Below are 16,953 nucleotides of genomic sequence, written 5' to 3'. Positions count from 1 at the left end.
TAAAAAATAAAAAACACAATTTGTTGAGTCAGCTTAAAACAATTTGTTACCCCGCTGCCTTCAAATTTTAAGTCCAGTCAACTAAAATAAGTTTATTCAACTTGAAATGTTAAGTTGTACTAAGTAACAACTTAGATATTTGTGTTTGCTAAACTTAACAGATGGGTAAGTAACCCAGCTGCCTTAAAATTTTAAGTTGATTCAACTCAAATATGTAAGTTGTCACTTAGTATAATTTAACATTTCAATTTGAATAAACTTTTTTTGAGTTGACTGAACTTAACATTTTAAGGCAGCCAGGTTACAAATTTATTTACGTTGACTCAACAAATTGTTTTTTTACAGTGCAGATTATGCAGAGCGGTAATAGCTGCTAATGGTGGATATTTTGATGAATCGAAAATGTAAGTTTTTTCTATGTATAAACTGTTTGTGTTTGTGTAATAAAATATGTTTTCATAGTTTGTGTTGTCCCTTATCAGTGCAAAATTATCACAAATTAAAAAGGATTCATGCCAATATTGTCCAAAGCCCCACTTTTCCAGGGTGTTCCCAAACTTTTGGAGGGCTGTGCACTTGTATATACCAGGGATATACTGGCCTCTGATATATATTGAAAATGCAGATGACAAACTTCTCTTTTTGTTTTTACTACTCCACCCAAAACGTATTCAGCATTTTTATTTTGTTCCCAGCGGTTCTGTAAGACAATTTTTATAGGCTGTTCAACTTTATGCCCCTAGAGGTTAGCCCAGTAATTGATCATTAATTGTTTCCTTCTAAGGGCATCTAAGGGCATCTCCTAACAAGACTTGTAAAGCTGGAATAGGTGTCATCTTTGATGCTCCACAACACTGTCTCATATTTGTATTTTACTAAGCTTTTCTAACCGGCTTTCACATACCACACAACCACAATCAAACACAGGCCGGATCAGTGCTACATAGAGCGGCAGGCGAAAGTTTGGGACTCCTTGCAGAATCTGTGAAAATGAGAATAATTTTAACAAAATAAGAGAGATTTTTGATTTAGTACTGTTCTGAGTAAGATATTTTACATAAAAGATGTTTACATATAGTCCACAAGACAAAAAAAATAATAGCTGAAATTATTAAAATAGCCCCCTTCAAAAATTTGTGATCCCTTGGGTCTTAATACTGTGAGTAGTTACCTGGATGATCTACGCCTTTTTTTAAATTTGTGATGGTTGCTCATGAAAAATCCTCCAGGTCCTCCAGATTCTTCATTTTTCCAGCATCTTTTGCATATTTGATCCCTTTCCAGCAGTGACTGTATGATTTTGGGTTTGATCCATCTTTTCACATTGAGGACAAGTGAGAGACTTAAACGCAATTATTAAAAAAGCTTCAAACATTCACTGATGAGCCGGGGGTTGAAAACTTTTTGAATAAGAGGATGACGGTAAATTGACCTATTCCTGTGACAGATGAACTGTACTGTCATTGTTTTTCAACACACCTTAAGTTTTTTGCAAGTTTCAGTGCTGAGACATTTCAAAACATGAGCAAATGATGACAGAATGTATTTTTCCTTTACGTTTTGTAAAGGTGTCTGTTTTACTGCTGCTGACCTTATGCTATGCACTGTTTCATATTTTAGCCAGAAGATGGCAGTGCTGGCTCGTTTTTAGATGACTGTGTAAATCACGTGATAGAAACTGAACTAGGCACTGCTACGTTTTCCAGAAAATGAAAGTAAAAATCAGATGTAGCCTATTGCTCTGTTAAAGGTCCGTCCCTGCTTTGCTCTGTGAGACATAAGGAAGTAGATCACCTACCAAACACACAGACGGGCGAAAGAGTTTCTTTAGCATCTCATCAACATGCCCCTTTTAAATGGTATGTTGACACTTTTTTGCATCTTGCTCTTTAAGAAATGCTACAGATTTGCGTGACTGTAACTGTAAGAAACGTGAACATTATTTTTATATTATAAATAGATACTATAATTAGACTATCCACACTGAGGGTGACTCCCAGGGTTTTGCTGTATCATTGTAGTGAATATAATTGCTAAACCTGACAAACTTACACAGACTTTTCACTAGGCCTATTTTTGTTGCCTAGAAAGAAAACATTCATTTATAATTCATGTTTACATACGCATTACTTCTCTGAATCATCTAGGTTATAATTCTTAAATAAGAATGATTCTGTTACTATTATTATTACGTTAACAGTAGCCTATTATTACCATAGGAAATCAAAATGCCAAAAAAGAAGAAGACTTTGCTGGAAAGAAACTCAAAACACTTCCCAATGAGCTTCTCCAGAGGGGTGGAGATGCAGTCAAGGTAGATCTACAGCGGAACAGACTTAAACAAATCACTGGTATCGCTCAACTTAGAAACCTGACGGAGCTCAACCTGTGCAGGAATGAGTTCACTGAGTTCCCCCTGGACATTAGAGGGTTACGCCAATTGGAGAAACTTTATATCAATCAGAACAATATCAAAACCATTCCAGAAAATGTCTTTCCATCTTTAGAGAAACTTCGATTCCTAAAGTTGAGCACCAATCGACTTGAAAAGCTACCCCAGGACATGAACAGGTGCCAGCATCTCAACTACCTTAACCTGTCCAACAACTGCCTGAAGAATCTGGATCCTCTTGTGGGTCTTTCACACCTAAAAGAACTTTATGTTGAGAGGAACCAGTTGGCTGAGCTACCAGACCTACTCTTTCAAAACAGCAACTTATCTCTGTTCAAAGCTAATGGCAACCCTCTTAGAAAGCCTCCTCAGGAGGTCTGTGCAGGGGGATTGAAAGATATCCAGAGTTACTTTGCGATGCTTGAGGCGAATGCCCCGAATGTGTACACTGTAAAGACTATGTTTCTTGGGAGCTCCATGGCAGGGAAATCCACTCTGTGTCGCAGTCTGAAGCAGGGTCGCCCTGTACCAGTGGCCGAGGCCGATCGTACTGTAGGGATTGAAATCAGTGAAGTTGATAGTGAGGGTATCCGTTTTTTCTTTTGGGACTTCGCTGGACAAGAGGAATACTACATCACCCATCATGTTTTTATAACAGCTCAAGCCTTTGTCATACTTGCCATCGACCTTTCCAGGTAAATCCTTTTTTGTTTTTTCTAGGTCTGCTAGCAACCAAATACCAATGAATTAAACATTTTTTTTTTCCCTCTCAGTTACAACATGGATGTCCAGAGTTTCAAAGAGAATGTGGGCTTCTGGATCAAAAATCTTCAGCTTAAGATTCCAGACTCAGTAGTTCTGCTTGTGGGCACTCATGTTGACCAGTGCAAGAATGAGAATGAGGTAACAGAAAAGAAAAAACACATCGAAGAGCAGGTGAAGGAAATGCTTGATACACACACAACTAATTTGAACCAGCAGAGGAAGAACTTCCAGGAAATGGAGAACTCATCTTCATACCGTGACCAGATAAATCAGATTGAAAGACTGACTGAGTACAAACTAAAGGTAATTTGATTTTGCAGTTACTGGCTAATAAAATATGCATCCAATGAAGTGCGCTGCCATAATAATCTTCCTCTCCTTTTGTTTTCAGGTCCTTGACCTTGTACCCATAGATTGCACTAAACAGGTGGACATTGACAAGCTACTTACTCGCATCAAACAAGAGGTTTTGAGCAAAGATACATTCCCCAGCATAGAACAGACCATACCTAGAAGCTACTATGAGGTGGAGAAAGATATCCAAGAACTGAAAAACGGTGGCATTACTGAGCATGGTCAGTATTTTATTATGATTTTTTTTTTTTTTAATATTACAGTGTTTGGTGTCTTTGAGTTTCTGAAATTTGCACTTATAATAGGAATTGTGAGTCAAAGCACCCTCTTGAATGAACTGAAGAACAGGCATGATACACTGGACGATAACAGACTTCAGCTAATTCTTCAGTATCTTCACCGAATTGGCGTCATTATGTGGTACAAGGAAATCCCAGAGTTGGCGGATTTTTTGTTTTTAGAGCCATCATTTCTCATCTCATTGTTTAAGGTTCATGCATCCAACATTCAAACTACATCCATTAAATGTCCATGAATATTCATAGAAATCCTTCATCAGTTATTTTCTTTTGATTCTGTCACAGACTATTGTGAGACATGACCTAGTCCAGGAACTGAACAAGATTTCCAACGCAGAGCTGAAGTCAGAAAATGCACTTGTAATACAGAAGAAAAGATGGATCAGCGACTATAAAGACAGAGCGTCCCTAAACAATGTGGCTATCAGGATCCTGGTGCGGAATGAGCTCCGGAAGAATTATGGCATTACTGATGAAGAGATAATTGAGGAGGTGGTTGGGTCCAAAAAGAAGGAAGGAAGTCTCCTTTCACTACTAAAGCACTTTGATGTATGTTTGTCGACCAAACATAACAGTCCTCTCAATCCAAAAGCCAATGAGTTCTGTCCGAAAAAAAACTGGGTGCCCTCAAATCCGATTGTGTATGAGCCAGATGCCTGTCTGTTCCCAAGTTACCTGCCAGACAATAAACTGGTAGAACAAAAGTGGCAATCGGACAATACAGAGGACCTAAATATCCATGTTTACTTCCTACCTGAGATACCACATGGGTTTTTCCACAGGTAAATGCTTGTGCTTGTCTCTTTAAGAGAAAATTAAGAAATGCATGTCAATAAAAAAACGCAGATACCCTGATGATTTGCTCAAAAAGCTTATTTAAACTGATTGTAAGAGATAACCTTGGATTGCTAGTAATGACATGTACAACTGATGCTTGTTTTAAAGGCTTGTCATCAGGACGTGTTCCTTATACTCTCCATACTGGATCGGAAAAGACCAGTGTATGCTGTGTTGTGGTGACAGACGGTTTCTGCTAAGAGAACGCCGTGATGAGGACCAGTTCATTGAGATCCGCTGCAAAGAGACTGAGCGTAAGTCCTGTTTTTACTACATTTTGTATCACTTTGATTTTTTTACTTTATTTTTAACTTCTCAAATGTTTGGGGTTGGTAAGATCTGTGGGATGGTTGGCACTCTTTTTTTCATTGTCTTTTTTCCCTATATCACATATTTTAGTAATCATCATAAATACACTATCTGAAAGCTTAAAAGCTCAAAATTCATCCTGTGAAAACCATTTTTGATGTGACATTGCGTTACCGTGGAAATGATACTTTAAAGTCTTTTGGCGGTGTCTTCCACCTTAGTGAGAGAAGTTAAGTGTCACATTACAAAGTGTATTATTTTACAATCAACTGGTCATTTTAGGACAGAAGTAATGTTGACAGAAAATTTAGATATTTGTGACAGAAAAATGCATGAAAAAAAATTTCAGTGAAGATGGCACCTGGTGGCTGTTTGTGGTTTAACGCCCTAAATAAAATCACTTAGGAACCTAAATTTTTGTTTTTATATTAACTTTAAATTTAGAACATAACTTATTAAGACATAAGCCTTTAAAGGAGAAGTCCACTTCCAGAACAACAATTCACAAATAATTTAGTCACCCCCTTGTCATCCAAGATGTTCATGTCTTTCTGTCTTCAGTCGTGAAGAAATTATGGTTTTTGAGGAAAGCATTTCAGGATTTTTGACTTCATTGGTGCCCCGATTTTGAACTTTCAAAATGTAGTTTAAATGCAGCTTCGAAGGGCTCTAAACGATCCCAGCCGAGGAAGAAGGGTCTGATCTAGCGAAAGGATCGGTTATTTTTTTCGAAAAAAATTTTTTTTTATACTTTTTAGGCACAAAAGCTCATGTAGCACAGGCTCTGGAATGTGCGTTCACAATGCTACATACTATTGAATCACGTCGAAAGGTCATGTGGAACGTAGGCGGAACTACAGACCCAGTGTTTACAAAGCGAACGCGTAAAGACTAAGAAAGTGCAAGTAAGTTGTAAACGCTGTTTACAAACAAAAAGGTACAACGATGTCCTCCTCTCAAGTTGTAGGAGAAAATATGATGGAGTTTTTTGCCATACTCAGTACACAGATGATGAACTTACACGTGATTCGTAGTAGTGATGGGAAGTTCGGACATTTTACTGACTCTGACCTTTGAGTCTCGTTCTGAAAAATTAACGAATCTTTTCTCGAGTCATTTCGTTCATTTTAGCAAAATATAATTAAAATGTTTCGTGTTACTTCCCTAACACATCTACTGCTTACACAAACGTTGATCACACTACAAACAAGACAAAAATGCTAGGAGAAACAGAAAACATTAATTTATTGTTTACCTGGGTCTTTACTCTATGATTAGCTCACCTCATCTCTTATCTGACAAGTTTTCGGGTTTGAGTCATTCGTTCGTCAAGTGACAGCCCCATAAGATGAACGAACGACTTGAAAAACCCGAAGACTCGAAACAGGTGAACTAATTCCAGTACAGAACCTAATAGCATGTTGTGCATGTGCGACTGAACGAATCACTCCCCCGAGACGACTCGTTCTTCCCGAGTCACATTAAAGATTCGTTCAAAATGAAAGAAACATTCAAGAACAACCCATTACTAATTTGTAGCATCGTGGACACGCATCCCAGAGTCTGTGCTACACAAGCTTTTGTGCTTAAAAAGTATACAAATTTTTATATTTAAAAAAAGACAGATTGTTTCACTAGATAAGACCCTTCTTCTTCGGCTGGGATCGTTTAGAGCCATTTGAAGCTGATTTTAAACTGCATTTTGGAAGTTTAAATTTGGGGCACCAATGAAATCCATTATATGGAGAAAAATCCTGAAATGTTGTCCTCAAAAAACATAATTTCTTTACGACTGGAGACAGAAAGACATGAACATCTTGGATGACAAGGGGGTGAGTAAACTATTTGTAAATTGTTGTTCTGGAAGTGAACTTCTCCTTTAATTTTATAGCAATTGTAGAGTAAAAGCTGTAATGTAAAATATTTATTTTATATAAAATATATAAAAAATAGTGCATCGCGTTGTCTTTACAGTACATTTAAAATTCTATAACTTTTTGATAGTTTCATATTTTGAAATGTTTACACTTGTCTTCTTTAAAAAAGAGTCCAACCTTAGGCCTATATTCAAAATCGTTCATTCAAACATTTAAATTTGGATATATGCCTCTGTTACAAACTATGTGGTCTACGTTACAAAATGTGGGTGAGAGTTAAAGGGTTAAAGAAGTTTTTAATGCTTACAATGGCTGCATTAATATAAGCATAAAAATTAAAATAACACTAAATTACACTTTAAAATAACTGCTTTCTACTTTATTATATTTTAAAATGTAATTTATTCCTGTGATGCAAAGCTGAATTTTCAGCATCATTACTTCAGTCTTCAGTGTCACATGATTCTTCAGAAATCATTCTAATATGCTGATTTAGTGCTCAAGATGTTGAAAACAGTTGATCAGCTCAATATGTAGACTTAATAGACTGTGATCATTTTTTCAGGATTCTTTTATGCATATGAAGTTCAAAAAAACAATGTTTTTGGAATACAAATCTGTTACAATGTAAAAGTGTTTACTGTTACTTTTGCATTCTTGAGGAATGGAAGAATTAATATCTTTTAAAAACTCTTAAATGGTAGTGTATCTGTATATGTGTGCCTAATTTTTAGATCATAAAATCATTAAATCTGTAGTTTCTTTTTTTTTAATGAAATTTTGTAGATGCATATTGTTGCCACTAGGGGATGTTTTTTTTTCTGTCTTCTTCATTATTAAATCTGGACTGAAAATATTGTACTTAAATATTTTCCTCCCTGTAGTTGAAACCTCAGAGGACATCCAGAAAGCATGGGGAGTGATAAGGGAGATTATGATACGGCTGAACAATCTGACAGAGCAGTGGCAAGGGCTGTACCTGACTGTCCACAGTCCCTGTAAATCCAGTGACTGTTATGAATACTTTCAGTGGAATGACTGGCAAGAATGGTTAGAAGATACAGGGACAAACAAATTTAATGTGTAAGTTGTCATGTGATTTGCCTTTTTTAATGTGTTCTCAGCAGAGCATTCTCGTTAGTTGTATAGTCAGTGCATATTCCTTTATTAAAGTGTGTTTGACTCATCTTAGTTTTAAACGTATTGAAATCAAATCAGGTGACTGAACACTGTGTTCTGTCTTATAGGGGACTAGAGGACAAACAAACTTGCCACAATGGACACCAACGGAGGACAGAGTTGCTGTTTCCTAGAAGTAAGTGCATTCATTTATAGAGCAATACAACATGCACTTAGTCTTCTGCCCTTTATAACTCTTAAATATTTTTGTTTTCAGCTCCTGATGCTTCAACCTAAGGACAGGACATAGAAGTCACTTGACTTGATGGGAAAGGCTGTTAAGCCCACATCAGACTACGAATGTGTCATTCCTTAAATATTGTAAAACACAACTTCAACATATGTTTACATAATTAACTAAACTACCAACTTGCACAGAAAACTAATGTTGCACAGAAAGTTGAAATGTTTTCAACACGTTATTACATAAATTGTAATAGCTCCAAAAGATTAAACATAACCTATACTTACTATAGTTAACGTATATTTCTTGATTTAGTATGAAACCAAGGAATCTAAGGTTATTTTGGAGAACATACACAAGATTTGTGTAGTCTACTCTCAGTAAGAAATCGTTCATATCTTGTCCTGTAGAAACTTAATGTTGCCGCCAGGTGGCGATCTTTATACATTTACATTTCACTTTTTTTTTTTTTTTTTGAGGGCCACATGTGATGGGTAAAGTATTGCTTCTGTGGAATCCTGAACATGTAACGAATTATTCAATAAAGTTATCTAGATTTGGGTTACCCAAAGCCTCTTTCTGTCAGCCTACATGAAGATGTAGAAGATCTACATGTTTACCTCAACATATAAATACTCTAACAAATCACAGCAAATATAAACTTTACAATCTAATATTTGTGACCCTGGCTGTAAAGACCCAGCTAAAATCGTTTTTTGTGATTTACTGTTTTCTATATAAAATCATCCTTCATAAGGTAAAGAACATTCTGTGAATATCTACCCTTGATATCTTTAATATCGGCTGAGTAAGGCCGTGTCAGAGATTGAAATCATTGTGAAATTAATGGTTGAAATCAAACTTTGCTGTTATGCTTGTTAGGGCCTATCTCATAATTCGATTTTGAGACTCTAATCTGGATTAGACAGATTTTGATGGTCCACTTTTGACATTCTGTTGACAACTATACATCAGCTAACTCAGAGTATTAGTAGACTGTTGAGTTATGGTTAGCGTTTAGGTTAACTAGTTGACATGTATGTGCAAAGTTACCTACTGTATTTTAGTCAATAGAATGGCGGTTGGAGGAGCATAAAAATAGAGTATTAGAAGATATTAAGCAGACAGTCTACTATCTACTGTAATGACTGGTAGTTGACATTAGTTATTTATAGTCAACAGAATGTCTACAGGGGCCCATCAAAATAGAGCATTGCCAGTTATTATTGCATTTTTTCACACAAACTTAATCTGAAATTAGCCTCAGTGAAGAGTTCTTTTTTCCCATTTTTCATTAGCCTATAAAGTACATAGCAAGCTGTCATTATTAGTTCATTTTTTGTTGATGATGCTTTACAATGTACTAATTTCAGTGAAAGTTCACATAGAGTAGTCTGAGGTTAGGCACACACACACACACACACACAAACTTTCCATTGACTTCTGTTGTGTTTATATTGTGCTAATGATTTCTATCCTTAAACAGGACCCTCACACAAACCGTTCTACATTCAGAAATTTTTATTAAGAAAACATTCTGTTTGTATTATTTTCTTCCCCTCATTAGGACTGGTTTTTTAGTACTATTGTGGAGACATTAGACTCTGATGATACAGAAGGTTCAAACACTCACTGATGCTCCAAAAGGAAACACAATGCATTAAGAGCCAGGGGTGAAAACTTTTGAACAGAATGAAGACATGTACATTTTTCTTATTTGCTTAAATATATATATATTATTTTAATGCATTGCGGCTCTTAATGCATTGTGTTCCTTCAGTGAGCATTTGAACCTTCTGTAATAGTCGCATATGAGTCCCTCAGTTATCCTCAGTGTGAAAAGATTGATCTCAGAATCATACAGTCATTGTTGGAAAGGGTTCAAACACATAAAAATGCTGAAAAAACAAAGAATTTGTGGGACCTGAAAAAGTTTTCTGAAAAACATTGGGCAGCTTAACTGTTCAGGACTCATAAAAACTATCACTTTAAAAAAAACAGCTGTGGCTCATTCAAGAAACAACACAGTATTAAGAATCAAGTGTATGTAAACTTTTGAACAGTGTCATTTTTATAAATCAAACTATTATTTTCTTATGTGAACTGTATGTAAATATCTTTTCAGTGCAGTATCTTATTCAGGTCAGTAATAAAAAAATAACATGCATTTTGCATGATCCCTCTTATTTTGGTCAAATAATTATTAATTTGCAGATTCTGCAATGTGTATGTAAACTTGTGACTTCAACTGTATTATGAAAAAACCTGATTAACACAATCTAAATGATCAAAATTAAATACTTTTTTTATCTACATATGTATTCTAGAGAATAAAAGTTATATATGCATTCAAGTCTCTTATTTACTTGTTTGCCCAATAGTCCTAACAACATTGTATCAGTAACATGGTCATGATATCAAATAACAGTACTATGTTATTTTAATACATACAGTATAGTATACAGAAATTATTGTAGGCCTAAATTCAAAAACCATGTTTGTAACATGACGTTTTAGGCACTTGGACATGTCATTTCTATTTTGTGAGTATACTGTTTGAACCCATGTCTTTTTAGCAGGTTATCTAAAGCACCCCGCAGACTGACAGATAGACAACAGGTGAAGTACAGTAACCTGAACGTTTTCTTTGATATCAGTGGTCAACTCTTCAAGTTTTACGTTCCATAACGCGTGCGCCGGGGTGAGCATGATTTCACAGATAGGCAGCGCCTCATACGCGTGGCGCAGTGAGCGCACAGAATAGTTCCTTTGAGTTTGTCAAAGCCACGCGCCCGGCGCGCGAAGCCCGAGCAGGGGATTCATACAGAGGGCGGGGTCTTCCTTTGGGAGCGTGCGGCCCGAAAGGGGGTGGAGGTGTGGCGCACGTGTAGAAAAGGGAGAGCAAGTTGCTTTACCCTCAAATCATTCGCCAAACAGGTGAATCGCTTCTTGCGAGCCACGCGAAAGGCACGAGAGCGGCGCATTACTCGCAAACTCCCCATCTCATCTATTTATCTATTTATTTCTCGCGACATGGAGGCAACTGTCATCGCTACGACGCAAATGACCCAAGATGCGTTTTACCAGCCTTTCTCGGAGACCCTCGTACCTCAAGCGAAGCAGGACAGGGAGTGTAAAGTGCTGAAGAGACAGCGCTCGAGCAGCCCAGAGCTGCTCAGGTGCAAGAGGAGACTGACTTTCAACGGACTCGGCTATGCAATCCCTCAGCAACAGCCCATGGCTGTGGCCAGACGCAACGAACGCGAAAGGAACCGCGTCAAGCAGGTGAACATGGGCTTCCAGACGCTTCGCCAGCATGTGCCGAACGGAGCGGCGAACAAGAAGATGAGCAAAGTGGAGACGCTGCGCTCAGCGGTGGAGTACATCCGAGCGCTTCAACAGCTGCTGGACGAGCACGACGCCGTGTCTGCTGTGTTGCAGTGCGGCGTTCCGTCTCCGTCGGTCTCCAACGCGTACTCGGCGGGCTCGGAGTCTCCACATTCGGCTTATTCCTCTGATGAGGGCAGCTACGAGCATCTCAGCTCTGAGGAGCAAGAACTGCTGGACTTCACCACATGGTTCGACAGATATGAATCAGGTAAGAGCAGTTTTTAAGCGCTTTCAACTTTTACAAACTTAGGGGCCCTCACCTAAGGGGCCCCCAGTTTAAAAAGCAATTTTTCTCTCAAACAATCAGGTTAAGTTGTACATATTACCCTCAGAGGGTTAAAAATCCTAATTTTTCTTAGTTTTTGTGTATGCCTGTGACTAATAACTTATTATTTGATTACAGGTGCTTCACTGACTACTAAAGATTGGTGCTGAAGGGACGGCACAGGACAAACGCTGCCTGCTGGTGCCCATGAAGGACTCAAGTTCATTGACTGAGCATTGGACACTCAGAGGGCATTTTCCAGCAATGCACACAGATGTTTCACAAGTTTCCAAATGTTACATCTGCGCTGGACTTGAGGCGTGCGAGGATGTCTGTACTGCTGACTTGTGTCTTGTCACCCCGCATTCAACATTTTGCCCTGTTGATGCAATAATGTGTAAATGCAACTGAATGAGCCAGTTTGTTCCTTCCATATTGTACAAATAACGAGGTGACCGGTCGTAGTTAAACGAATGAGGATGAGAATAGTGTCAGGTCCCATATACGGCGTCTGTTAGGGGATACACTAACGTTACTCTAGGAAGCCCACAGGCAACCTGTATATTATAATATTTTGTGCTAGATATGCGGCAATGTTTTTGTACTGGATGAATAACTTTTGTATCAAAGTGTGCACTTGTGTGTTTTTATACAAACTTGTGTATATGCAATTTTTTTATGAAGAGAAACCCTATTTTATGTAAAATAAATACTTTATTTATTCATTTCATTGTCTTGTGTGTTTAAAATCAATGACTAATAACAAATGTGACCCTGGACCACAAAACAGTCATAAGGGTCAATTTTTCGAAATTGAGATTTAAACATCATCTGAAAGCTGAATGAATAAGCTTTCCATTGATGTATGGTTGTTAGAACAATATTGGAAAATCTGGAATCTGCAAAAAAAACAGAATACTGAAAAAATCACCTTTAAAGTTGTTCAAATTAAGTTCTTAGCAATGCATATTACTAATCAAAAATTACGTTTTGATATATTTATGGTAGGAAATTTACAAAATATCTTCATGGAACAATATCCTAATGATTTTTGGCCTACAAGAAAAATCAATAATTTTGACCCATACGATGTTGACTGGTTTTGTTGTGGTCCAGGGTCACAAATATATTTTTAAAAAGCCTATAAGTTTGACATTTAACATTCAGAATTGCACTTTACACAAATGTAGATGCTTAAGTACTGTAAACATAATGTATAAAATACATAGCACTGATTTACACTGAAATAACCCTACAAACACACTTAGAAACAAATTTTACTTAGAAATTGCTAGTGAATTTCACAATTTAAAAATCTAAAATAGTATTTTCTAGTAGAACATATTCCAATAGTCTTTTTTTTAATTTACAACTACTTTATCTTTCATAATAGAAGTGGCTTTGAGTTGTGTCAACATGGTTTTATTAATGGGAGTCATTTACTGTATAACCACAAAGGAAAGTGACAGGCAGCTGCAGACCTTGGGATACAGTATGTGAACAGTTAATTTTTAAACAACAACAAAAAGTTGAAGAGTAAAGCAATTTATAACCCCTGAATACCTTTGTGGTGTAACCAAAGTGTCCGTCCCAACCTATGGAGGCTGTGAATAGACGTCAGCAGAAGACTAATGGTGATGAACTAACTGTCCTGGAGGGCATCCAAAATTTCCTACCAATGTCGGTTTTCCTGTTCACTTTTTTTCTTTCAGTTTTAGCATATATACAGGGGTCTTATCAGCAAAGATAAGGAGACCTGTTTAGGTTTGTGCGATTCTAACTTTCCCCATTTAAACCAGGCAAAAAGCAGCCCTATTCTTGCATCAAATGACATCCTTCAAAGTGCTCCAAATGTGAGTCAACCAAGCACTAAGGTTCTGAGTGCATGAAAATTAGCATTTTCTATTGTGCGTGTGAAGTTTGGATGCGCTGTAAGGCCTTTCGCCATCATCCAATCAGACAGACCCGTGCTGATTTTGAATGGCCTCTGATTTAAGTGACACAAAAGCACTTTTGTGCGAGGGCTACACCATATTCATCACATAGTGCCTTCAACATAAATCTGATTGGATGTCTTGGCCACTTTGATGTCGCTCCAGTGTACGAGTGGCATTGTGATGTCTAACTTCAGTCTGTATTGCCTATTTTCAGCACTTAGAGCAGGAGGTCCTTTTAATTCGTGAAGAGTAAATTCATAAAAAATTCTCCTCTCTAATAAAACACCAGCAGAATGATTGACACTACTTTACAGAGTCCCACACAAAAGCCTGATTTGGGTCCGGTGACAAATGAAAGGGGCCGGGTGCGGGCCTCATTCAGACTAATTTTAATCTTTCACTCACTCTGGTTTTTTCCATCTAGTCTCTATCTTCTTTTTCAGTTCTCATTTTGGAGATCATACACTCTTAAAAACAAAGGGGGGGTTCCCCAATAAACGGTTCCTTTAGTGTGAGGAACATTTTAACAATCTAAACAACGTTTTTTCACTATTAAGAACCTTCTGAGCAATAAAAATGTTGTAGATGCCATTATTTTGAGAGTATAGGGCAGTTCTGAAAAAAGGAGCATGTCAATCCCAGTGTTATTTTAGATGGAAAACAACAACCTATGATCCAAGTATAAATAATGCAGCAACATTTTTTCAGTCTTGGATTTTATGCCTCACGCTGACAAGATTTCCTTTATTCTATTTCTTCTTGGTTGTTTATCTCTCTCTCTCTCGGGGCTCATGATTGTGTGCAGTCAGGTTGATTTACCCTGTCTGGCTCTGCATGCTAAACGCTGTCTTAAATTGCCCAGCACCCTCTGCACACACTCCTTCTTGCACACACAATAGTCATCCGTCTCGGCCGAGGGCCAAACCCCCCCTCCTCAAACTTCATCACACACACCCAAAACAAACCCTGCTCTGAGCACTGTACTCCTCAGTCCTGCAGCCCGTCTAAAAGAGAGAAGAGAGAGTGTTTTATTCCACATTTACACTCCATTTTGAGAAAATTCATTAGCGCGGTTTAAAAACAGCAGATAAGAGAAAGATTAGTCCCATAATGTACGACGATTAAACAAACAGTGATTTGCCGAACCTGTGTGTGGTCAGTGAGTATTTTCTGTGCGCTGGTGCTGGCCAGGGGCCTTGTAAGCAAATACGCTCCTGAAGTTCCTATATCTCTCAGCCACACTTCCATTGTTGTGAGGCGTCTCATATCTCCATGGCTTCTGCTTGTTTGAGGAGCTGGTCTGATAGAGGCCCTCTTTGTGGGTGGCTTTCTGAATTTATTCAGGCCCCCCGACGTAATCTAAATAATCAACTGGCGTTCTCGACTGGGATGGAGGCTGGTGCTTGATTAGATGTTTGTGTTTCCATGTTTATTTCCTGCTGATCAGCTGTGTTGTCTTATTATCTCATGGTGATTGTTATCAGAACGGGCAGTTATGACCTCACCGTTTGGCTTCATTTCAAACTGCCCACTGCCCACCCTGTCTTCTGTTTGTTTAGGGTGTCATTTTCATTAAAACTTACCAAGTGGCATTAAAGACCATTATTTTTGCAAACCCAAAACAATGTAAATGATATCATGAGTGACTGAAATGTGTATCCTACTCACAAGTGCTATTTACAGAGTTAGGGAGCAACTACTTACATGTACACTCTTAAAAATAAAGGTGTTTTAAAAGGCTCTTCACAGCGATGCCATAGAAGAACCATTTTTGGTTCCACAAAGAACCATTCAGTCAAAGGTTCTTTAAAGAACCATCTCGTTTTTACCTTTTTATAATCTGAAGAATGGCATCGTGAAGCACCTTTATTTTTAAGAGTGTACTGTAATCTGTTACAATGTGTAATTACATTACAGTTACTTATAAAAATGTTAACGATTACAACATCTAAATGTTTTCACATACATACAGTTTTGATTGATTTCTTTCCAAAAGTGCATTGGATGCTCTAAAATATGAGACACCGATGTTTCAGGAGTTTAGGACACAGAATAAGACACGTTTATTTGATAACTGTTTTATTTGGGTTTGTGTATATGCTTTATTTTTTTAAGATTGACTGTCTTTTTCCAAAGCACTGTTAGATGTTTTCTGTCATAGCTATTCAAAGATTTGATTTAAAAAACAATATCATAGCTATTAAACTATATCTTGTTATGATTTTAAATCAGTATTTAACCTCAGAACCATCTCAAAGTAAAAAAGGTGCTAAAGTCAATAAATTTCTTAAAAAAGTCAGTAAATTTTGTGGTGGCTGTGCTTTAAAATATTTTTTGTAATCTTACACTGCCCTCCAAAAGTTTGCAAACACCCCTGACAAAGTGTGGTTTTGGACGATATCAGCATAAATCCTTATCATTTTTTGGTGCAAATACATTAAAGTAACTTGACATTATCAGTGAAGACCAGCAATAATAATTTTGATTTTGATTACATAATAATGGCAATATATACATGTCAAAGTCAGACATGCCCCTTTGCCAGCTGTGATGCCTGGTTACTGGTTTAAACTTGGCCCAGGTTTTTAAAAGATTTTTGGGTCAGCAACACCTTAATAGCTTCAACAATTGATTGCCAATTAAGTTTAGAATACGATGAATTTAGGCCCAGATTATGCAGAGCTGTAATAGCTGCTAATGGTGGATATTTTGATAAATCGAAAATTTAAGTTTTTTCTATGTATAAACTGTTTATGTAATCAAATATGTTTTTGTAGTTTGTGTTGTCCCTTATCAGTGCAAAATTATCACAAATTAAAAAGGATTCATGCCAATATTGTCCAAAACCCCACTTTTCTAGGGAGCGTTTCCAAACTTTTGGAGGGCAGTGTAATTCAAGTGAATTTGAAGGACTTTGTAAGTCTAACAGTAATCAGTGTTGAGTACTACTGTAAACTGGTTTAAATGTTTGAAAATTAACAGCTGAAAACATTCATTAGAAATTTAGAAAAGTAATCAAATGTAATCAGTTACATTAATAAAGTGATTGAAATAGTTACACTACTTATTACTTTTTAAATAGGGTAACCTGTAATCGATAACCTATTACATTTCCGAAGTAACTTTCCCAATGCTGACTATTAACCATGGCCTTCATCAAATAGA

General features: G+C 37.2%; 2 protein-coding genes across 2 annotated transcripts; both read left to right on the top strand.

Moving 5' to 3' along the window:
• Window positions 1-1,703: 1,703 nt before the first annotated feature.
• Window positions 1,704-8,761, top strand: si:ch211-210p4.6 (malignant fibrous histiocytoma-amplified sequence 1 homolog). Its single transcript, XM_051113671.1, has 10 exons — window positions 1,704-1,859; window positions 2,220-3,087; window positions 3,166-3,460; window positions 3,549-3,732; window positions 3,817-4,001; window positions 4,096-4,592; window positions 4,756-4,901; window positions 7,718-7,916; window positions 8,081-8,148; window positions 8,230-8,761. The coding sequence occupies exons 1-10, from the start codon at window positions 1,844-1,846 to the stop codon at window positions 8,247-8,249; spliced, it is 2,478 nt and encodes an 825-aa protein (XP_050969628.1). The 5' UTR covers window positions 1,704-1,843; the 3' UTR covers window positions 8,250-8,761.
• Window positions 8,762-11,131: 2,370 nt separating this feature from the next.
• On the top strand, window positions 11,132-12,532 carry ascl1b (achaete-scute family bHLH transcription factor 1b). The gene is made up of 2 exons (XM_051115576.1): window positions 11,132-11,794; window positions 11,990-12,532. The coding sequence occupies exons 1-2, from the start codon at window positions 11,230-11,232 to the stop codon at window positions 12,019-12,021; spliced, it is 597 nt and encodes a 198-aa protein (XP_050971533.1). The 5' UTR covers window positions 11,132-11,229; the 3' UTR covers window positions 12,022-12,532.
• Window positions 12,533-16,953: the final 4,421 nt, after the last annotated feature.

This window comes from Labeo rohita, chromosome 7, assembly GCF_022985175.1.
Source record: "Labeo rohita strain BAU-BD-2019 chromosome 7, IGBB_LRoh.1.0, whole genome shotgun sequence".
NCBI lineage: Eukaryota > Metazoa > Chordata > Actinopteri > Cypriniformes > Cyprinidae > Labeo > Labeo rohita.
The sequence above is the reverse complement of the archived record's forward strand: the minus strand, read 5'-3'. Positions and strand labels throughout refer to the sequence as shown.

Bases quoted from the DNA above. Each gene is read 5' to 3' on its own strand.
- ascl1b (XM_051115576.1), top strand. From the start codon at position 11,230: ATGGAGGCAACTGTCATCGCTACGACGCAAATGACCCAAGATGCGTTT. The intron at 11,795-11,989 runs GTAAGAGCAGTT...ATTTGATTACAG, and splicing joins GTTCGACAGATATGAATCAG to GTGCTTCACTGACTACTAAA.
- si:ch211-210p4.6 (XM_051113671.1), top strand. The intron at 3,461-3,548 runs GTAATTTGATTT...TTTTGTTTTCAG, and splicing joins TGACTGAGTACAAACTAAAG to GTCCTTGACCTTGTACCCAT. The intron at 4,902-7,717 runs GTAAGTCCTGTT...TCCTCCCTGTAG, and splicing joins CCGCTGCAAAGAGACTGAGC to TTGAAACCTCAGAGGACATC.